At 43.8% G+C, this 23981-nt stretch overlaps 1 protein-coding gene across 1 annotated transcript in view; it reads left to right on the top strand.

The window, feature by feature from the left end:
- Positions 1–18998, top strand: part of LOC115780865 (complement C3-like) — a 43407-nt gene extending 24409 nt beyond the window's left edge. Inside the window, exons 26-44 of the mRNA XM_030730288.1 lie at positions 6905–6988; positions 7078–7281; positions 10121–10196; positions 10458–10620; positions 11019–11132; positions 11206–11356; positions 13333–13496; positions 13644–13799; positions 13974–14033; positions 14124–14214; positions 14510–14561; positions 15400–15487; positions 15844–15933; positions 16529–16634; positions 16831–16920; positions 17020–17103; positions 17654–17734; positions 18103–18250; positions 18578–18998. Coding sequence (XP_030586148.1) covers positions 6905–6988; positions 7078–7281; positions 10121–10196; positions 10458–10620; positions 11019–11132; positions 11206–11356; positions 13333–13496; positions 13644–13799; positions 13974–14033; positions 14124–14214; positions 14510–14561; positions 15400–15487; positions 15844–15933; positions 16529–16634; positions 16831–16920; positions 17020–17103; positions 17654–17734; positions 18103–18250; positions 18578–18722 — 2147 coding nt within the window. The 3' untranslated portion in view covers positions 18723–18998. The remainder of the gene's footprint in view (positions 1–6904; positions 6989–7077; positions 7282–10120; positions 10197–10457; positions 10621–11018; positions 11133–11205; positions 11357–13332; positions 13497–13643; positions 13800–13973; positions 14034–14123; positions 14215–14509; positions 14562–15399; positions 15488–15843; positions 15934–16528; positions 16635–16830; positions 16921–17019; positions 17104–17653; positions 17735–18102; positions 18251–18577) is intronic.
- Positions 18999–23981: the final 4983 nt, after the last annotated feature.

The raw sequence follows: 23981 nt of genomic DNA, 5'->3' as shown, positions 1-23981 counted from the left end.
CAGTGTCGTCAGCGAACTTGATGATGACGTTGGACTCTGACGTGGCCTCGCAGTCATGGGTGTACAGTGAGTACAGCAGAGGGCTGAGCACACAGCCTTGGGGGGATCCAGTGTTGAGGGTGAGGGAGGATGAGGTGTGGTGACCCACTCGTACCACCTGTGGTCTGCTGGTCAGGAAGCTGTGAACCCACCTGCACAGGGATGGGCCCAGGCCCAGGTCCAGCAGCTTAGAGACCTAGCCTGGAGGGAACTATGGTGTTGAATGCTGAGCTGTAATCTACAAACAGCACTCTCACATAGTTCCCCTTACCAGTGTCTATGTGTGAAAGGGTCTTGTGGAGGAGGAAGGATATGGCGTCATCTGTGGATCTGTCTGGCCGGTATGCAAACTGTAGTGGGTCGAGGGTGGTGGGCAGTGAGGAGGTGATGAATGTCTTGATGAGTCTCTCAAAACACTTCATCACCACAGAGGTGAGTGCTATGGGCCTGAAGTCATTGGGGCTGCTGGGGTGTGGTTTCTTTGGGACAGGGACTATGATGGACTTTTTAAAGCAGGTGGGAATCACACACAGTTTCAGCGAGAGGTTGAATATCAGTGTAAACACAGGTGCCAGCTGGTCAGCGCAGGTCTTAAGGACACGTCCACTAATACCGTCTGGTCCAGCCGCTTTCCTGGTGTTTACACGTCTAAACGCCCTCCTCACGTCGCGCTCCGTCACAGTGAGTGTCTGTTATAACCACATCCTATGGACTTGTTATCAGCACTCAGTTCAAAATCCTGCATCTCTGATGGTATGGTGGGTCATTGGTAGTTTGTAGAACTGGAAAGGCACCATCAATGATGAAAGGTATATACGGGCTTTAGAGCAACAAATGCTCCCATTTTTTCAGGAAAGACCTCGCCTGTTTCAGGAAGACAATCCTAATCCCCACACTGCAGCTATTACAACAGCATGACTTTATAGTAGGGATGGCATGATACCACTTATTTAGGTCCAATGCCGATACGATATTTTACATTTGGCTATCTGCCGATACCGATACAAATCCGATCTTTTTTAAAAAAAACAAAACAAACAAACAAAACAAAACATAAGACTGGACATAAGTCAACAGTCTCTCACACAACAAAATCAAAATCTTTCAGTTGTCCCACGTACAAGACTAAGAACCAGGGAGGGGCAGAGCTTTTCAGGCAGTGGCACCAAAGCTCTGGAACTGTTTAACACTCCAGCTCCATTTAGCTGACTCTGTGGCGTCCTAAAAAAACAATTGAAAACTTTTCTGTTTAACCAGGCTTTCTGTTGACTTTATATTTATTCTTTTTCTTTTAATATGGTAATGTTAACATGTTTTTAATATGGTGTTTTATCTGGGTTTTTTTTGATATTGTGTTTTAATTATTGTACAGCACTTTGTGAATTTTTGTCTGTGAAAAGCACTAAATAAATAAACTTTACTTACAACAATCACCCTATCACCTGAATCCTGTTGCTCCTGTGTGAGAAGGTGATGCATTGGCTTATGGTACGTTGCAAATTTCAGTAGGGTTGCAACTATTGATTATTTTAGCAATTGAATATTCTATCAATTATTCCATCAATTACCCAAGTAACTGCATAAGAAACAATTTTTTCACATTAACAGTTCATCTGCATATTTTAACTTCCCTCTGTAAAACAAACAGGGTGGATGGAGCAGCTACAAAGTTCTCTTTTCTTCACTTACTGATCAGTTGGTTGATCAAGGACCTCCAGCTGTTTCCCAGTAAAGGTTTAATGGAGGTTACAGAGGAAAAAGCTTCATCTGGACACTAGAAAAACATTTCTTCTGCTCCATCTGAGCTCGCCGGTTCCACCTCTTTCCGCTTGTGCACGTAAAACAGTTGACTGCTGCTGTTGTGTTATCAGTGTTTATGTTGAAAAACTGGGGGCTGCGTGAGCGTAATCTTGTAATGCTTGTTATTCACAAGCATTCTCCTAAATACGTTTCTACTGCACGTCTATATTTAGTCACTGAGGGGAAGGGGTCCTTCCGGTACCGGATGCGGCGCTCGCTAGGAGTATGTCCGGGAGCTGAAGTAGAGTAAAAATAACAGCTGAAATCTCAGCAAAGCTAGCACAACACACAAACACGCAGAGAGCAGTGGAGGCGTGGAAAAACATGTCAGCGATGATCGCTCAGTGTCAAAGCGAATCCGTCGCAGCGACGGAGAACTTTGTAGAATCTGAGGAGGTTATTTTCTGATCCCCACTCCATTCCAGTAGGTGGCGGTAATGCAGCTCTAAGCTGGTTTGGTCAACCGCAAACCCACACGAAGAAGAAGATGACCTAAAACTGTCCATCCATCCATCCATCCATCCATCCATCCATTCTCTTCCGCTTATCCGGGGCCGGGTCGTGGGGGCAGGAGACTAAGCAAAGAAGCCCAGGCTTCCCTCTCCCCAGCCACCTCCTCCAGCTCATCCGGAGGGACCCCAAGGCATTCCCAGGCCAGCCGAGAGATATAATCCCTCCAGCGTGTCCTGGGTCTACCACGGGGCCTCCTCCCAGTGGGACATGCCCGGAACACCTCACCTAAGAGGCGGCCAGGAGGCATCCTAATCAGATGCCCAAGCCACCTCAACTGGCTCCTTTCGATGTGGAGGAGCAGCGGCTCTACTCTGAGCCCCTCCCGGATGGCCGCACTCCTCACCTTATCTCTAAGGGAGAGGCCAGCCACCCTTCGAAGGAAACTCATTTCTGCCGCTTGTATTCGCGATCTTATTCTTTCGGTCCCTACCCAAAGCTCATGACCATAGGTGAGGGTAGGAACGTAGATCGACCAGTAAATCGAGAGCTTTGCTTTACACTAAGCTCTCTCTTCACCATGACAGACCGGTGCAGCGTCCGCATCACTGCAGAGGCAGCCCCGATCCGTCTGTCAATCTCCCGCTCCCTTCTTCCATCACTCGTGAACAAGACCCCGAGATACTTGAACTCCTCCACTTGGGGTAAGAACTCGTTCCTGAGCCGGAGTGAGCACTCCACCTTTTTCCGGCTGAGGACCATGGCCTCAGACTTAGAGGTGCTGATTCTCATGCCGGCCGCTTCACACTCGGCTGCGAACCGTTCCGCTGCGAGCTGGAGGCCACCCCCTGATGAAGCCAACAGAACCGCATCATCCGCAAAAAGCAGAGATGAGACTCTGAGGCCACCAAGGAAGAAGCCTTCCACCACCTGGCTATGCCTAGAAATTCTGTCCATAAAAATTATGAACAGAATTGGTGACAAAGGGCAGCCCTGACGGAGTCCAACACCCACAGGAAACAAATCCGACTTATTACCGGCTATACGGATCAAGCTCTCACTGCGGTTGTACAAAGACTGAATGGCCCGCAACAACGGGGCAGACACCCCATACTCCCGCAGGACCTCCCAAAGGACACCCCGAGGGACACGGTCGAATGCCTTCTCCAAGTCCACAAAGCACATGTAGACTGGTTGGGCAAACTCCCACGCACACTCGAATATCCTTGAGAGGATAAAGAGCTGGTCCAGCGTTCCACGACCAGGACGAAAACCGCATTGTTCCTCCTGAATCCGAGGTTCGACTAACGGACGGACCCTCCTTTCCAGCACCCTGGCATAGACCTTACCGGGGAGGCTGAGGAGTGTGATCCCCCGAAAGTTGGAGCACACCCTCCGGTCTCCCCTCTTAAAGATGGGGACCACCACCCCGGTCTGCCAGTCCATTGGCACTGCCCCAGATCTCCACGCGATGTTGCAGAGGCGTGTCAACCAAGACAGCCCTACAACATCCAGAGCCTTCAGGAACTCAGGGCGAATCTCATCCACCCCAGGGGCCCTGCCACCAAGGAGTTGTTTAACTGCCTCAGTGACCTCACCCCCAGTGATGGTCAAGTCATCTCCCTCGTCCCCAGACTCTGTTTCCACTACAGAAGGCGTGTCAGTGGGATTCAGGAAGTCCTCGAAGTATTCCTTCCACCGTCCGACTATAGCCTCAGTTGAAGTCAGCAGCACCCCACCCGCACTATAAACCGTGTGAGTGGAGCACTGCTTTCCCCTCCCGAGTTGCCTGACAGTTTGCCAGAATCGCTTCGATGCCGTCCGAAAGTCTTTTTCCATAGCCTCACCAAACTCCTCCCACACCCGAGTTTTTGCTTCGGCCACTGCCCGAGCTGCATTCCGCTTGGCCTGCCGATACCTGTCAGCTGCCTCCGGAGTCCCACAGGCTAACCAAGCCCGATAGGACTCCTTCTTCAGCTTGATGGCTCCCTTCACCTCCGGTGACCACCATCTGGTTCGGGGGTTACCACCACGACAGGCACCAACCACCTTGCAGCCACAGCTCTGAGCAGCAGCCTCAACAATGGAGGTGCGGAACATGGTCCATTCGGACTCAATGTCCTCAGCCTCCCTCGGAATGCTGTCGAAGTTCTGCCGGAGGTGGGAGTTGAAGATCTCCCGGACTGGGGCTTCTGCCAGGCGTTCCCAGCACACCCTCACAATACGTTTAGGTGTGCCAGGTCTGTCCAGCATCTTCCCCCGCCACCTGATCCAACTCACCACCAGGTGGTGATCAGTTGACAGCTCAGCTCCTCTCTTCACCCGAGTGTCCAGAACATACGGCCGCAGATCTGATGATACGATTACAAAATCGATCATCGGCCTGCGACCTAGGGTGTCCTGGTGCCATGTGCACTTATGGACATCCTTATTTTCGAACATGGTGTTCGTTATGGACAAACTGTGGTTTGCACAGAAGTCCAATAAGAACACACTATTCGGGTTCAGATCGGGCAGGCCGTTCCTCCCAATCACGCCCCTCCAGGTCTCACTGTCATTGCCCACGTGAGCGTTGAAGTCTCCCAGCAAGACTATGGAGTCCCCAGATGGAGCACCCTCCAGCACCCCGCCCAGCGACTCCAAAAAGGGTGGGTACTCTGAACTGTCATTCGGCGCATAAGCGCAAACAACAGTCAGGACCCGTTCCCCAGCTCGAAGGCACAGGGAAGCTACCCTCTTGTCCACCGGTGTAAACTCCGACGTACAGGCAGCAAGCCGGGGGGATACAAGAATACCCACCCCAGCTCACCGCCTCTCACCGAGGGCAACTCCAGACTGGAACAGAGTCCAGCCCTTCTCCAGAAGACTGGTTCCAGAGCCCAGGCCATGGGTTGAGGTGAGCCCAACTATATCTAGCTGGTATCTCTCAACCTCACGCACTAGCTCAGGCTCCTTCCCCACCAGAGAGGTGACATTCCATGTCCCAACAGCCAGTTTCGATAGCCGGGGATCGGTCCGCCAGGGCCTCCGCCCTCGGCCACCGCCCGACACACACTGCACCCGACCCCTATGACACCTCCTGCGGGTGGTGGGCCTGCAGGAGGGCGGGCCCATGTAACCTCTTCGGGCTGCACCCGGCCGAGCACCACGGTCTAATGCCCGGCCACCAGATGCTCTCCCTCGAGCTCCCTCCCCAGGCCTGACTCCAGGGTGGGGCCCCGGTAACCCTATCCCGGGCAGGGTAAACTGTTCCCTCGTTGTTGCAAACATAGGGGTCTTCTGAACCGCTCTTTGTCTGGACCCTCACCCAGGACCAGTTTGCCATGGGAGACCCTACCAGGGGGACATGCCCCCGGACAACATAGCTCCTGGGATCACTGGGGCACACAAACCCCTCCACCACGATAAGGTGGCGATTCACGGAGGAGAATCGCCACCTGTAATGGAGCTAATGTCGGTCGTATCGGCTCGGAATGCATTTTTTATTTCTTTCCGATATCCGATCTAGTAATTTAGGCCAGGATCGGACTGATACCGATATTGAATATCGGATCGGCGCATCCCTACTTCATAGCAGAAGAGTCAGCATGCTAAACTGGCCTGCAGCTTAGCAGTTGGATGTTTTCAATGTTTTCAACTGGTGCTCAACAATCACAGGCACCATTGGAAAACATCTGTCACATCATGAAACAAAAAGCATGACAAAGCACCAAGCAGGGTATTCCAGATGTTCTTCTCCCCAGCCACACTTTTCAGGTCTTCCTGGAGGGTCCTGAATCATTCCCAGGCCCGATGAGATATGAAGTCTGCAGCATGTTCTCTACCCCAGGGTCCCCTCCCAGTTGGCGATGCCCAGAAAACCTCCAAAGGGAGGTGCCCAGGAGGCCTCCCTTTGCAGATGCCTGAACCACCTCAACTGGCTCCTTTAAACACAGCCCCCATGAACCTCCCCGTGGTGGATGGGTTTGCGCAACCCTGTAATCCTGGGAGCTGTGTTGTCTGAGGCAGTACCCCCTGGTTGGGTCTCCCATGGCAAATTGGTCCCACGGGAGGGACCAGACAAAGAGCATTTCAGACAACCCCAATGACAACCCCAGTACCAAAGCAGCTGAAACTGATAAACAACCCCCTCTGCTACCTAACTGACCAGATCAACATCCCAGACATTTAAGTGACTTGATGCTGAACTCTGATTAGAACAGTTCCTTTAATATTTTTGAGCACTTTATATTAACGTGGGTTTCAACAGTGCAAATAACAAAACTTTGCACTTGTTTTTACTGCACTGCAAACTTCTCTACAAGAACATTTTAAAAGAACAAAGAAAACAAAATAAATATATACATATTTTTAAAATTTACAAGCTTTTATTAACCAGTTCTCTCAATCCTGAAGCTTCACAAACGTGATGATCTTTATCTGCGCTCAAACTTTGTAGTCCAACTTGGTTTGGTGACTGACTTAAACTGCTAGGTGTCAGGTTTTGTGCTCAATCAACTGGTACTGTAATATTGATAATAATATCAATGTTAATGTGCCACATATTTTATATGTAAGCATGATTAGAGACTGCTAAAGTTTCAATTTGATGTCCTGTTGTTTACAAACAAAACAGGAACGCAGACAGTCCGTGTCGGAAAGATTGAACTGGAGTCAGTTGTGCCGAACTCTAAGCCTGAGACATACATCAACATCAGAGGTCAGTAACTGTCAGAGTGGTGAGAAAGATTCAAAATGAAACCCAGAAAGGGGCTTATTCCTGACGTCTCTTCTCCTTTTCCCTGCTAGGCAACGTGTTAGCAGACAGCATCGAAAACTCCATCAAGGACGACTCTCTGGCATCTCTGATCATGATGCCTGGCGGCTGTGTGGAGCAGAATCTGGCCAGCATTACTCTACCACTCATTGCCACCCTCTACCTGGACCGAACTAACAACTGGGAGAGTGTAGGGGTGGAGCGCAGGGCTGATGCTCTCAAGTACATCAAGAGAGGTGAGTCAAAAGCAAAAAACAAAACAAAGAACAAAACAGAAGTAAAGGTAGATTTGCAGTTCCTTAACTCTCCAAGTTTTCTAAAAAAAAAATATGAAATCCTTAAAAACAGTTTGTAAATACTTTAGGATTAAACACAAAATGTCATGTGGGTGGTGAGACAGCTGGTGATGGACCCAAATGCAGGACTCCAAAACAGGTGCAACTTTAAAGGTATTTATTAAAGAACAAAACAAATAACAAAAATCCAGACCAAGTGCAAACTCCAAAAACAAGACAAGGCATGGAAACAAAACACTTCACCAAGACAAAATTAACAACACATCAAAGAACTGACCAGGATGCAGACAATATATACACACTAGGTAACGAGGAGAGTGGAAACATGTGAGGAGCACAGCTGAACACAATGACACTGAGGAGACAAGGGGAAGCAAAACTAAACACAGGCCACAAGAAACAAGACACTATCAAAATAAGACAGGAAGTGGAAACAAAGACCCAGACTAAGACACAAGAACTTGACAAACATTAAACAACAAACACAAAAACACTGGGCACAGCCCAGGACCATGACACAAAAAGGCTAGAATGCAAACAAAAAGATCAGAAGCAGTCACATCACATCAACCGGCCAACATCAGCCACATGTTCACAGTGGGGAGTATGATACAAGTATGTTAAGGACAGTAAACCCCAGAAAAGCAGCAGGAGCTGATGGCACCACGGGCTAGCTGCTGAAGGACTGTTCAGACCAGCTCACAGGGGTCTTTCCTAAAATATTCAACCTGTCTTTAGCACAGGCCACTGCCCTACCATGCCTGAAATCCTCAGCCATCATCCCTGTCCCTAAAAAGACCACCATCAGCAGTCTAACTGGCTTCCAGTCAGTGGCTCTCACTTTGATTATTATGAAGTATTTTCAGAAACTGGTCAGAAGTCACATCATTCAAGGACTTCCACCCACATTTGACCCCCACCAGTTTGCATGCAGGTAAAACAGATGGACAGAGGATGCCACAGTCTTCCACACAACCCTGACCCATTGGAACAGAAGGACAGTTATACCAGGCTTCTTTTCATGGACTTTAATTCAGCATTTAACATCATCCCTAACAGACTGGTAACAAAATGAATCACCCTTCTGCACTGCACCTGCCTCTGGATTAATGTATTTTTCAGCGACCGCTCAACATCAGCTCCTCACAGAGATGTGTGCTGAGTCCCCTACTGTACACCTCATACACAAATGACTGCACCCCCATTCACCCAAGCAACTCCAGCATGAAGTTTGCAGAAAACACAACAGTGATAAGGCTCATCCTGGGGGAGATGAGTCTGCACACAGGGACGAGGTGGAAAAACTGTCATCATGGTGCAACAACCTAGCCCTCAACACTACAAAAACTAAAGAAATAACAGTGGACTTCAGGAGAAGCAGTTCTGACCCTAAGCCCATATACATCAATAGGGACTGTGTAGAGAGGTTCCAGCTAACATGGAAAACCAGCACCACGGCACTGATCAAGAAGGCACAGGAGCGACTCCACTTCCTGCTGGTGTCCTTCTATAGATGAAAGCATACTGCATCCCTGTGAGGTTTGACAGCTTTCTCAGGAAAGGACAGCGCTCCAGAGGGTCTTCAGCTGTGCTCTCCTCTCCTTAGATGAGCTGTACAGGTCCTGCTGCCACAGTAAAGCCTGCAGCATCCTCAAGAACACGTCCCACCCAGCACATCAGCTGTTCCAGCTGTTACCCTCAGGGAGGCAGTACAGGGCAATAAAAGCTAAAACACACAGACTGAGGAACAGCACATATCCCAGAGCTGTTACTATAATAAATATTAAACAATATATGAACACTGTGCTTTTGACATAATGACAGTAAAGGGTAAAGTGGATGGATGTGTCATACATGCTGGCTCATTGTTCTTTACACTGGAGGGGAGTGCACTGGGTGTGATGCTGATGTGAATCTGTGAGGCTGTCCAGTGATTTCCAGTGCTATTCTGATGGTGCCATATACTACTGCACATACCAGACCCATGTCTTTTTAGTGTTTTTCATTCTGATCATCTCCATGTTTGGTTCTGTGCAGTATTGTGTTTTTTTCTGTTTGTGTTATAGTATTTTATTTTGTGACCACTGAAGGAAAATATTTTTCCCCTCATGTAGTACAGTAGGAATTCAGACAAAATATCTAAACAGTCAACCTGGCTTTACAGTTAATGTCAAAGGATTTTTTTTGAGGGCAGTGAGCTGTTTAATGACAGAAAAACTTTGTTTTGATGAGTGGGTCAATTAGTCTTTTGCACATTAAGTATAATAGTTTGCATGAGCTGTTTGGGGAAGTCGGATCTTCAGAGCTGAAAACATTGCAAATGTACAGTGTCAATATTAGTGAACAGATACAATTAAAGGAAATATGCCGTATGTACATTACAAGTATGTAAGATGGATGGAAGGAACGACTGGTCAGTGAAACAATATGGTTATACTGATGTTCTGATCTATGAGGATTAATAAAATGATTGGATTGAGGAGTACATGGATGAACAGATTAATATTTAAATAGAATGACCATGCACAGGTGGATGAATAGCGTTTGTATTTCTGAATGTGTATATGAATGGGTGGATTGATTGGTTGATGCTTTGTCTTATATGTGGAAGATAATCAGGACATTTGATGGATGACATGCAGCCCAGAGGCCAGTTATCAGTTTATTGATCATGAATCAAAAAAATAATATTTTTTGTGATTTTTAACCAGCAGGAATGTAAATTTCTCCCTGATTTGGATCCCATCTTTAAATTCTTTTGTGTTTTGTATGTTTTCAGGCTATGAGAACCAGCTGGCATACAGAAGGAGTGACGGCTCTTACCCACCCTACAAGAGCGAAGGAGCAAGTACCTGGTACTCTCTAATCCTGCAACCTTACAGCTTTCAAGTATTTCAGTTTTAATAATGATACTGAATTATTATTTTTATTAGTCTTTGTAGGAGTGATTATTCCACAAACAAGATGTTTAAATACACCACAATTTTACTGTTTTAGAGTCTGAAAAAGCTGACTGTGGAAACGCAGTCAGAGCAGCATTTATTGTGCTGGATAGACAGCATCACACAGCCTCTGAGTGACCAAATTAGGATAATCTGAATTTCACTGACTGTCAGGATCACAGCGTACGTGGTGAAGGTGTTCTCCATGGCTCACTCCATCATTGGCATCGACAAGCATCAAGTGTGTGACCCTCTGGTCTACCTGTTGACGAACAAACTCAAAGAAAACACAGGAGAATATGTAGAGAACAACCCAGTTTACACCACTACCATGACGGTGAGACCCTGAAAGGCATCCACACACACATATCCACCCATCCACATACTCATACCGTGATGCTGGTAATTTAAGTAGTTTCAATCAAAGAGAATAAGCTTTCATTCCCTTATCATTGTCCTGTTTCCCCTCTCAATTATTGAAACTAATTAGTATAAACTTATGTCTTCATGTGCATAGTCTCTAAAGCCTGTAGAGCTAGAGCACTAACACTGAACTGTCTCATGGTACTTAAACTCCTCCACCTGGGAAGATGTCTTGAATTCCATTTTAGAGGCATTTTTGGAAACACAAAATTACAAGGCATATTAGACGAGATGTCAAATAATAAATAACAGCTCTTTTGGTGCTTTGTGTGAAAAAGCTTTGACCATTTTGATAAAACCCTTCTCCACCAGGGTGGTCTCCGTGGTGATGACCCAGAGATAACGCTGACCGCCTTCGTCCACATCGCACTTGCTGAGGCCAGCCAGGCAGGGATCACATGCGTCAATTCTGGTTTGGACATAAAGGTAAATCACGCACAGTATTGTCTGTTTAACAGTTGTTGTAATTGTAATGAGACTAAATCCATCATGTGTTTAGAGCGCCATGGCTGTGACAGCACAGTACCTGACACGTGCACTGACTACAGAAGGGAGGAGACCATACACTGTGGCCATCAGCGCTTATGCTCTGGCACTTGGGGGGATGTCTAACAGTCTTCACCAGCCGTTACTTGCAGCTGCAGCCCGAGGTATCCTCCATCAGAATGATTAGAGCTTTGTTTGTAAAATAGGTTTTATATTGAGTTTTTAATAATGCTACTTTTACCCTATTTTTAATTATGATATAAGGGCAGATTTTAGACTTTCAAGATTCAAGATTCAAGATTCAAGAAGACTTTATTGTCATTATATGTAAACATATAACGAAATTTGCGTTCCAGAACATCCATCCAAGAGAAATAGAAACAACAGAAACAAACAGGGGGGACAGGTGTCTGAGGTCATGCAGCTGTTTTGCCGGCGCTACCTTTAGCAGGAAAACAGAAAGAGATACACTGGGATAGGTAGGTTCAAAAAAATCATCTCGTACTGTGTTCATTATGAACACCTTACGAGGTTCCAAAAAAACACCTCAACAAAGCAGCAGCACATTTAAAGCCTGGAGAGCACTAGGGTGGGTAGGGGGGAGGGGCTGCCAGTGGAGACGAGCAGGATACTGTGATGGCCACACAGCTTCCAGACCAGCAGTTCATGATAATGTTCATGATAAGATGGTACAGTCAGCCTTGGTTGCCAGGATACCAGTTCATACAGGTCATGGGGGTGAAGAGCATCTGTTTACATCTCCAGGAGGTGATTTAGACAGACAGCCATCCAAGGCCGTCTGGGAGCCAAATTCCAAATACTGCAATTGTTTGGGTTCAGGACTATTTACTGACTCACCTTACAGTTTTCTGGTTACCTCTCAGAAATCCAATCATCCAAATTTTTGGATCTTCTCCGCCACACAGAACAGAGACTCCAACACTCCTCCAGATGTAATCCACTTCGATTCAGCTCTACTGAGTCTGATTGAGTTTGTACTGTTTCTGAATCCCTCATAGGCAGCCTTACTAGGGCCTGAACAGCTGCTCGGAAACCAGGAAAATCCTGGTATCAATATAAATGCCACGTCCACACAGTGCAGCCACGAACGTTATCTTCCATCCCCACGGGAATCCATAACATAGCCAGCTGGGTATGTAGCCGGGTGTGTAGTCGGATCAGAGGAAAGAGGGTTCCCCTTCTCCCAATCTCCTCGTGATGAGAATTTGGCCATCAATAGTGTTGAGAGACCAGCTGACCAAATCCATAATTTAATTTCCAGTTTGGGGATGTGTGAAGAGATGTTTTAAGCAGCAAAGCAGCAAAAAGCAGGGGTAGATAGGGGAGGCTGGGGAGAAGAGGAAAATGCGTTCATCTGCACCGAGAGCAGGAAAAAACAAAAAACATGTTAGACACCCCAGTCTCACTAACATACCTACCAAGATCTCCTTATGCTTAATGCACTGACAAATCTGACCTCATATGATGCAAAACGTTTTATTTATTCCATATTTGGGAAATTCTTGATAAAATGACAGTCATAATAATAATTATTATCTGGCAGATGATGCTCTGTCAGACAGATTTGTTATAAAGAGTGACAGCATGTGTGTAGCAGCAGTGTGGTAGAGAAAGTTGTTCACTAGCTGTCCAGTTAGTGGTGCAGAGGGTGGTTATTGGCATTGACTTGAACTAAAGAATATTCCTCTGTATGATTATTTTATTTTTTAAATGACTAAATATTGTAAATATTTGCTTTTTTCAAGACTCTGGGTTTTATTTTTATATGTTTCTTTACATTTAGTGTTTTTGCTATAGCTTACTACATTATATTACTGATAGAGGAAAACTAAGTTTTTGCATATTGAATGCAAATATAACTGCTGGGATGCATGATATTACCTCAAAATTAATAAAAAAAAAACCCTGAATATTTTATCTGCTATTTCAGACTCTGGTACAGGGTCAGTTAAAACATTTAGAAAAGGGAAATTAAAAGATGAAGAGCACTCTTCAGTTCACCTCCTGTATCAAAACATTCTGACCGATGAGGTTTACACAGTGTCAAAGGAAGTCTTGAGAATTTTAAAGCTGTATTAAAGCCACTGAGAATAATTCTCTAATTCTGTCCCTCCTTCAGGTGGCAGCCACTGGCCTGACAGGCTAAACCGCTTGTTCACGTTGGAGGCGACTGGCTACGCCCTGCTGGCTCTGGTTAAGATGGGACGTATGGAGGAAGCTGCAGCACCCTTCAAGTGGCTGAACAGCCAGCGGAGAAGAGGAGGAGGCTTCGGCTCTACTCAGGTACCTGCAGGGGAAGTTTGTCAACTCAAAGACATTTATGTTTATTTCACTTGCTGATACTATGCAGTCAGACGCCGGCTGTTCACATCTTATTTAATTAACAAGAGGCTGTCATCAGTGAGGTTTTCCTTCTCTCTCTTCTTCCAGCCCACCTTGGTGGTACTTCAGGCACTGTCAGAGTACCTAATCAAGAAACCCTCTCCCGATGACCTCATTCTGAATGTGGACGTCAGGATGGCAGGACGCATGGAAATCCGCTACCATTTTAACCCCAGGACAGCCTACGCTGCTCGTTCGTCCAGGGTGAGAAAGCCGGTCTGCAAAGATAAAAAGAAGCAGGGCTCCTGAGTTTTGTAACTTCAAACTGTGATGCTTTGGAATTTCAGAACACTGCTGAGTGAAAAAACATCATCATCATGCATTTTTCAGATGTTCTGTAGCAGTGATTTCTCCTTCTCTGCTGCTTTTGTTGTGTAGTTGCCTGATGATCTTGATTTGGAAGTTAGTGCTCAAGGAAATGGACAGGGAATACTGGAGGTATGAACACACTTGTGGACGTGAATGATCTGCAGGGCAGTACTTACATTTGACAGGAAAACCTTTTTTTTGACTGATCTCTTCTTGAAGGTTGTGACCCATTATAACCAGCTGCATGAGGTGGATGAGAAAATGCCCTGTCAGCACTTTGAGCTCAGTGTCGCTATCGAGGAGTCCAGTGGTAACTCCATTTATAGCAATGTCTCATACATGTATGATTTCATCGTTGTTTAAGGTGAAGCCATTGTTAGTGCCAGTACAAAAAAGTACAAAAAAGAAACAGTATAAAAAAAGAGTAATTGCTTTATGTAAAACAAAACCTGTGAATACATATCACACCAAGTATCTTCAACAAGTTTTCTATCGTTGATTACATATTTATTAACACAGTAGTTAGTATTTCATAACTGGACAAGATTTCCATCTGCAGTACATTAAAGAATGTTGAGTAACACTTTTCTTCCATCTCGTAACAGAAAAGCCTCCAGCAGATGCAGAAAAGTCCTACCAGATCACCATCAAAGTGAGGTAGGTTGCTGTTACGTGTATGGTACAACAATATGTATATGCAATTCAGTGTAATTTTATTTATATAGCACCAAATCACAACAAACAGCCACATCACAGCATTTTACAGTATATGGTAAGGTAAAAACCCTGTAATAATGCAGAAAAACCCAACAGTCAAAACGGCCTCCTATGAGCAAACACTTGGTGACAGTGGGAAGGAAAAACTCCCTTTTAACAGGAAGAAACCTCCAGCAGAACCAGGCTCAGGGAGGGGCAGTCATCTGCTGTGACTGGTTGGGGCTGAAGGGAGAGAGAGAGATATGCATTTTCATATCTTTTACTTTATACAAAATGTAGTAAGCCAAAAAAAAAAACTTCTGTGTAGCTCCGTTACAGAGCTCATTCAAGATCTTTAGGTATTTAAGATATCTTAGAAATGACCGATTGAAGTACTCATCCATCCATCCATCCATCCATCCATTCGCTTCCGCACATCCTGTTAAGGGTCGCGGGGGGGCTGGAGCCTATCCCAGCTGTCATAGGGCGAGAGGCAGGGTACACCCTGAACAGGTCGCCAGCCTGTTGCAGGGCCAACACGGAGTGACAGACAACCTTTCACACTCACATTCACGCACTCAGTCACACCTATGGGCAATTTAGATTAGCCAATTAACCTAACCCCAGAAAGTGCACGATTGAAGTACTCAGTCAATCAAAAATAATAACACTACACACACACACACACACACACACACACACACACACACACACACACACACACACACACACACAGTACTGTAAATGTCCTTTCAGATTTAGTATCCTTTTTCAGTGCTGCTCTTTTATTCGTGTGCAGGGCTTTAGGATCGAGTGATGTCAGGATGGTGGTTCTTGACATCAGTTTGCCCACCGGCTTCACCCCAGAAAACTCAGACCTGGAAATGGTAATCAGCCTCTTGTGCAGTGCTTCAAAAATCTGTAACAAAGCTTGCATGGATAAAAATTGATTTAAGCTTACATATGTGCAATAAAACTGCATTTATATTTGTATTCATGAAAAGCTTGCTGTTGCAAGTCAAAGTTTCTGTCCTTTCATTTATCCGTATCAAACCAAAACGCAGCATCTGAGACTGTGATGGGCTTAAAATGTTGTAGCAATAAATGCAGTAAAATCAGGTTGGAACATTTAAATGCTTAAATGCAAGTTTATTAAAGATTTTCTGATAATTAATTTCTGATTGATGAAAATGATGACTGTTTAGGCCGAGTGAACCAATTAATTATGTATGTTTGTCTCTAGTTGTCCAACTCAGTGGATCGTTACATCAATAACTTCCAGATAGTAGATAACCTGAGTGACAGAGGATCCCTGATCATCCACCTGTTCAAGGTAACTGTGCTGTACACCACTGTCTCATTTAGTGGATTGAAGGGAGGAGGACTTTGATTTACACAGTTTTTCTTTAATAAAATAAAACAGTCTAAATCAGTTTTATGTACCAATTTCGAGATGGGCAGCACGGTGGCATAGTGGTTAGCACTGCTGCCTCACAGATAGAATACCATCTGGAAGGCCTGGGTTCGATTCCACCTTGGCCCAGGTCTCTCCCTCTCTCTGTGTGGAGTTTGCATGTTCTCCCCGTGCTTGCGTGGGTTTCCTCCGGGTACTCCGGTTTCCTCCCACATTCCAAAGACATGCACTTACTGGGGTTAGGTTAATTGGCTAATCGAAATTGCCCATAGGTGTGAATGAGAGCATGAATGTGAGTGTGAAAGGTCGTCTGTCCCTCTGTGTTGGCCCTGCAACAGGCTGGCGACCTGTTCAGGGTGTACCCTGCCTCTCGCCCTATGACAGCTGGGATAGGCTCCAGCCCCCCCGCGACCCTTAACAGGATGTGCGGAAGCGAATGGATGGATGGATGGATGGAATTTCGAGATGTATGTTTTGTCAAGTTTCTTCTGCTCTGCTTCGTTTCTCCTCTCAGGTTTCTCACAAAGAGCCAGAGATCATAATCTTCAGGCTTCAGCAGACCTTCAAAGTTGGCCTTCTGCAGCCATCCTCAGTCACTGTTTATGAGTATTACAACCCAGGTCAGCAAACACAGTTGTAGACATAAGAATCAGAGATCCTGTGATGTAGAGTGACAAGAAATACTTAAAAAAACAAACACTCAACAGTACAGGATAGTTATGGCTCTGTATCACCGTCCTTCCTGCACATTCAGTCATATTCTACTTTGATTCTACTTTGATAGCACATGTTAGATTCCTCCCCTCTCTGTCACAGACCACCGATGCACTCGTACTTACACTCCCCGTGAGAACAAGGAGCAGCTCAGTCAGATCTGCAGAAACAACGCCTGCCGCTGCACGCAGGGTAAACACATGTTTGCAACAGCACATTAAAGGATGCGTTTATTTTTAAAAAAAATAATTTTCGACTTTTTTTTACCTTCTGTGGCTTCAAAATCTCCAGGCGACTGCTGTGTCTCCAAAGCGGACAGTGAAAACTTCCCCAACAACGCCAGAGAGACGTTTGCCTGCACGAGCTTGCACCACGGTACGATACACTTTTATGCTCCTGCAGCTTTAACACGCACACTTGCACACATGAGGTTTACAGTTTTGCATGTTCGCTGGGTGACTGCCACTCAAATGATTTATTAAATATTTGGATGTAAATGGTCAAAAGTGCCACTAGAGAGAGAGAGATTTAAATTTGAATATTTATTTTAAAAACCCGCAGCATTAAACTTCCTCTTACAAGCAGCAACAATGACATTAGCCCCATAGAGCATCAGCAGCTTTTACAATAAGAATAATATTATGTTTGAATAATAAATGAAAAGATAATGTGGCAATATTGACAGAAAGTGTAATATTTAAAAATGAAATATGATTCTGTCAATAATCCACATATAAGAATGTTTTTCTCTGCATTTATTACAGTACAAACACTCAGTGTCCATGCATTTATATTTGGACTTTATTTTATCATTTTATCATATCATTATCATATTTACTGCAGTGTAATATGGAAACAGTTTCTCATTTACAGGATGCATCTTATTTTACAGTAATTTGCTCAAGTTTGGTTGCTGCTGTTTTAGTTTTCCAGGTGAAGGTGCTGAATGTCGTCCAGAGTTACTACGACAAATACGAGATGGAGATCACACAAGTTATCAAACTGGGTGAGTCCCTGCAGTGACTCCGGATTTCACCTGTTGAACTATTCAATGAAAGCGCTGGAGGAATTACGAGGTCCAGTTACCTTTTTCAGGACCACTTGTGGCTTCGGAGTAGAGCAGGTCATCTACTGACTGGAGGGTTGGTGGTTTAATCCCTGGCTGCTCCAGTCTGCATGCCGAGATACTGAACCCCGGGATTCTCCCAATGCATTCATGAGCGTGAATGTTAGCCAGAAACTTAGATGTAGAAAAAGTGCTTGTGTGAATGAGACATGTTGTAAGAGAACCAGTCCATTTATTAGGTGTTGCTTGCTCATTCTTGTAACTCACAGACAACTGATGGTTTATTATATCTATTTTCTACTACCAAGGTGTGGAGGCTGGAGTTGAGGTCGGTCAGACGAGGGTTTTCATGTCTCATGGAAGCTGCAGAGATGGAGTGGACTTGAAGCAGGGCTTCCAATACCTCATCATTGGACCCAAAGAGGACCAGTGGAATATTGATACTGACACCAACAAGTGAGGAGAACAGGAAAAATAAATACTCATAAGTGTGTTTTGATAGAACTGGCAGAGCTGTGGCAGGACCTGCTGTCTGTGAGACACTTCTGTGCTCTTACTTGGTAACATGATTCCACATAAATGACTACTGCTCTGCTTTCTAATAGATTTTCATGAACTTAAAGGAATATACAGTATGACTGTTATGTGTTCACATATATTTTCTCCTCCCTCTACGAGTCCAAATCAAAAGATCATATCAAGCACCCTCCCAAAAGGGCTCTGATATCTTGAAATGCAATCTAAATGTGACTTCTTTCTTTCTTTGTTTGTTTGATTTGTCAGGTTCATCTACATGTTGGGGAAGGACACCTGGGTGGAGCGCTGGCCATCACCTGCAGAGTGCTCCAGCAATCCCAGCCTGCAAGCTAAATGCAAGAGTCTAAATGATGCTGCCAATGACCTGTCGGTCAATGCCTGCAGGCTGTAGAGGCGTGTGAACAGCTGCCACACGCTATTCTGCATCAAAGAAAGGAAATAATTTTGCATGCACCAATTTACTGTAGCCTCTGTAAATGGAGAAGTGAAAGTCTTCCCAGTTACTGTAAGACAGAACAAAAATGAAGAACTGTGAACCGCAGAGAGCTGTATGTAGTAAAAGCACACTAAAAGCACATTAAGCGGTCCCTTCATTGCTATTATAGATTTTTCACACAGGGCCATATGGGCTTTGGATAGCTTTTTTTCCCCTCTTAATAAATAAAATCCTCATTTAAAAAAATCTGCATTTTGTATTTATTTTGGTTATCTTTGTCTGATATTAAAATTTGTTTGATGACTGGATATGTGTGACACACAAAAGAAAGAAAGAAATCGAGAAGGAGGCAAATACTGTTTCACAGCACTGTATCTTGTTTTCCACAAATTACGCATTTCAATTAATAACTAATCACATAAAGGGCCATCAAGGGCAGCACGGTGGTGCAGTGGTTAGCACTGCTACCTCACAGTTAGAATACCATCTGGAAGGCCTGAACAGGATAAGCAGAATTGGATGGATGGATGAACTATCACATATAAATACCAGGCCAGAGTTTTGTTTTCACCAGGTTTTGTTGATGGTACTGAAAGGGAAGCTTAGCTTTCCTCTGTATGCCTTTGGTATCGAGCTGGTCTGATGCTGGAGAACTGGAAACTGGTGTAGTGAATATCATTCTGCTCTCTAGACACTGTATGAATAAAGATTGTTCTCACCTCTAAACTCGTCTCACTGTTGAATACAGGTAAAGATCCATTTTAATTTAAAGGGAAAACAAATACTGTGTGTGCAAGTGACAATCTCCAAAACTGAAAAATTTAACGTGGAATTGCCAAAAACTTCAGTTGTTCTAGTGGGCACTTGAGATTGGCTCCAAAACTGACTTGATACCAGTGTTAAAATGCCCAACTTTACAGGATCAGACGTTATCACATCAAATGCAGGCTTGGGTGATAGAGCAAGTTGTCCACTAAACAAATGGTTGGTGGATTGCTTCCTGGCTCCTCCTGTCCATGTGTTGCAGTATCCTTGTGCAAAATACTGAACCTCGAGTTGCCCCCCACTGTATCCATCAGAGTGAGTGTGTCTGAATGTGCTTAGGTACAGATAAAAGCAATGTATGACTGTGTATGTTGAGTGCTCAAAATTAGTAGAAAGGCAGTGTATAAGTATCAGTCCATCAGCAAGCTTCTGGCATAATTCTGCCTGGACATTTGATCACTTTTCTTGGCAAAATTGTTTATTTAAATTGTCTGTTTTCTGTGGCACAGACCCAGCATTAAGCATTTTAAAAGAGATGTCAGAGCTTTGGGAAGGCCACTCCAGTAATTTAATGTTAGACTGCTTTATCCATTCCAAAACCACTTTTTATGTCTAACATACTAACAGTTTAGGCCGCCTTTCAGACTGAGACAGTGTGGTGACACATCAAAATAACATTTACTAATGTTAACTGTTTGAACTGATGATCTTAGAATCTGCAGAAATGAGTCCCAGAGACCTTCCTGACTTGTGTAAATCTGCAGTTCTCCTTCTTAGTGCTGAGTTCTTTGGACTTCCCAATTGTTAAATCCAGTAAATGCCGTCAATCTTTTTTATGCTGGCAAAGAAGAACTGCCGGTAGCAGTTAATCATGATCACTAACAAGAAGTTTTTAGGCCTTGGCCTTATTAAGTTAAAAGACATGAAAAGCTTGCTGTTGCAAGTAATACAACCAATAACTGTAATATGGTATCTTAAAAAAAAAAGAAAAGTGTTTTGCTATTTTTTTCTGCTTTTTTTGGGGGGTAAAACTGTGAATTTGAAAATTCATGGATAACAATTATAATTTAGGATCAAAAATATCCTATCAACAATATTTCCATTAAAGGTGCATCAACCATTACAGAAGCAAAAAAATATTTTTGGTATTTACCAATACTGTTAATTTAAGGCAGCTGTGGCATAAACCCTACACTGGCTCGTGGAATAATAAATTTGTTATATACTGCATATTAAGTTCTGTGTAATCCTGTACACAGGCAGACCACAATGCTAGGGTTAAACAAGTTTTTATTGTAAACACAACAGTCTTTAAGCTGGATTGTTTGCACTGAGGTAGGAATCTCCACACGTCTCTCTTCTTTCCGGCCCTGCTGCAAGTAAGTTTCCAGTCTCACACTCTTTGTCAGCTGATGGTGTGGTGGAGAGGGAAGAAAACAGGTGAGCTGCCATGAACACAATAATCCAAACATAACCAATGATTGTGGTGCCGAGCTTCCGTTACCTTTCACACACCCCACCTCTGGAGCACAAAGCAGAACTGCCACACCCACACACCTGACAGAAGGACTGTGAGATGTCAGCCAGAGGAAACCCAATTCTAATGGCATGTCAGGAGGATCTTCTCTAATGGGGAGCAAAGTTTACAAAAGTAAATTAATGTCTTCACTAAAACTTGACACTAGTGATTAAGCCCATAAGCTCATCAGGAATGTGTTTACTGAGATTATAGAGCAACAGAGATAAGGGTTGTGTTGCCATAAAGTTCTAGACGAAGCCTTTTTGCTAACCTTGTAACCATTAAAAAGAATGAGTTTGAGTTTAAGTTTAAAGTACTTCAGCAATGGCTTCAATAGTCACACCATTTCCCCACAAACACCAACTCCTTTTCCCCCAGCACTGTAAAGTACTGGGAACATGGACCCCCTCAAACCACTTCTTAAATTACATCATAAGGAAGGTGATGTTCCTTTATTCAAAGCCAGCAGAAGACACTAGAAACACCTGGAATAACAGCTCATGTTCAGTTACAGGTCAGTAAGTATGGAATTATATTTAGGTCAAAATTCAGCCATTGCTGCATTTGAGTGTTGCTGCGCAAGGAATCATGGGATATGGTAGGCCATGAAGGATACACCGGACTCATCCTTCAAACCCTGGAAAAAGAAGGTTGCGTTCGTTGGCCGCATTTGGAAGAGCCTTCGAATTTGGACAGCCTTTGCTGTCTCACTGTGATGTAATCAGACTACAAATGTGGCCTTCGAAGGATGCAGCCCCAAATTTGGACACAACCTTTGTTGCACTTAAAATGTATTCAGAAAATCATTTGTTTGTTTACAGTCAGCACACATTTGAGACTACTGTGCTTCAGCAGGAAGAATATTTGAGTCTTCAGCAGGTATGCGCTCAAGACTCAGAGGGGATGTTTCAACCTGGAAACCAACAAAAGGAACCTGGAAAAAAGTGGCAACCATTGTATTTTAACCCAAATCTTGATAATCCCCCCATCCAAGTACTTTGTTGTGTAAATCTGACCGGTTTCATGAAGTGCTCTGTGATTGTGCTGTGGTGGGACAGAGAAAGATGATATTTGTATTTTCCTCCTTCACTTTTAGCTGCGGTTTTGCATATTGTGACTTTTTTTTTTTTAATACACTTTTAACTATTCATTGTTATGAATGAATAAAGAAAAACAGTGGTTGGAGACCACAGCACAACCAAATTTATTGCCATCTACAAAGATCTTGTTGTCTATGAAAAGGTTGCCTCAAAGGCAGGGACCTGATCTGACCACTCACAGCCAGTTGCCATCCTGCCATGTCAGGAAAAACAAAAATGGACGGATGCCTCAATACTTGGCCATATGTCTTTAAACAATATGTTGCATTGCTAATAGCTGAAATCTATGTGTATCCATATATTCACATATATAAAAGCAGCAGCAGGCAGGTCTGATTCTGTGGTTACATAGTGTCAGCTGCTCATGCAGAAGTTCTGCCATTGCAGTGTTTGCTGTTTTTCTTCAGGTTGAGATTAGACTTTGTTTTTCTAGTGGTCTGTTTGATTTTAGCCAGATCGAGGCAGTGGGTGGGTACAGGTGATCAGGTTGCAGCACTATATTCACAAACAGGACAAACAAAAACAAGAGGAAAAAACCCTCATAGACATGAAAACCTACTCTAAAAAGAAGAAACAATAAGAACTTCAGGGAGACTGGGAAATGACAAGTGAAGACAAGATGAGGGGAAAAGGGAGGCAGGGACATATAAATAAGGGGGTGAGTGAACTGATTGGATGCAGGTGAGTATTTGGCTGATAGGGAACAGGTATGGATGAAAACGCAGGTGAGACTAATCAGGGCAGGACAGTTAACGAGGGGAGAAAACTAACAAAGGAAGTACAAGTGACAGGAGCTCACAAGAACACATGGTTACAAAATAAAACAGGAAATGAACCAAAAATAACTGATAAAAAACATGAACTTAACTCATCTTGAATGTAAAGATCATTCTGTTTTTCATACATGTTACTGACACACAGCCTGTAAACAACACATTTAAAATCAATTCAAACATCCATCAAATCCAACAACAGGAGTCACAAGGAGAAAGGAAAATATTTATTGCCTCTTGGTTCTGTTCAATACTGATGCTTTACTACAATTTACAGCACATGAATAATATAAATAATAAACTTACAGATCTAACATGAATCTTGGAAAATTGTGTAAAATATTAGTTTGTTCTATCGAGAACAAAATGCATGTTTTTTTTCCCCCCAATACCTCAGTGTACTTTAACTCAGCAAATGGATATATTATAATTTAAACAGCAATAATAATAAATAAAAATTTTTCCACCTATTAGCTATCATATACAGTGCTGAAGAAATGCAATATCTCATGAAACTAATGGAAATGTTGGTTTTAGTCAAGAAAAATTGCTTGACTACAAACAAAAGTGTGAGATAAATTTTTACTTGATGGTGGAAGAGAAGTTGGGCGTGAAAGCCCGATGGCCAAAGTTGAAGAAGACATTTTAGATACTCAACCTCCATGACTTGTTAGGCCACCTGGATATTAGCACCAGAACTTATGATCCTGCAAAGCCTTAAATGGACCTCTAATTTCCAGTGTTAAAAAAGTGTGAAGAAAAAACCATTCTTGAGAAATCAAAAGTATCTTCACGTGTGAACCCTGTGATGAAACTTCAGATAAAGTCAGAGAAAATTATATTCCAATCTGTCCAGCAGCTCTTGTGATTTTACAGTTGGAATTAAGAAGGGATCAAAGTAAAGCTTCCTTTTAGGTTCATCAGATTTTCTTGACTGTGCTGTATAATGCAGATGGATCCTCCTCACTTTCCTGATGTTCAGTTCTGGAGAAAAAAAAATTACATATACTATATTATATAATAATATATATATATAAGAATAATTATATATATATAT

This window comes from Archocentrus centrarchus, chromosome 1 (assembly GCF_007364275.1).
Source record: "Archocentrus centrarchus isolate MPI-CPG fArcCen1 chromosome 1, fArcCen1, whole genome shotgun sequence".
NCBI lineage: Eukaryota > Metazoa > Chordata > Actinopteri > Cichliformes > Cichlidae > Archocentrus > Archocentrus centrarchus.
This window is presented reverse-complemented; position numbering and strand designations above follow the sequence as displayed.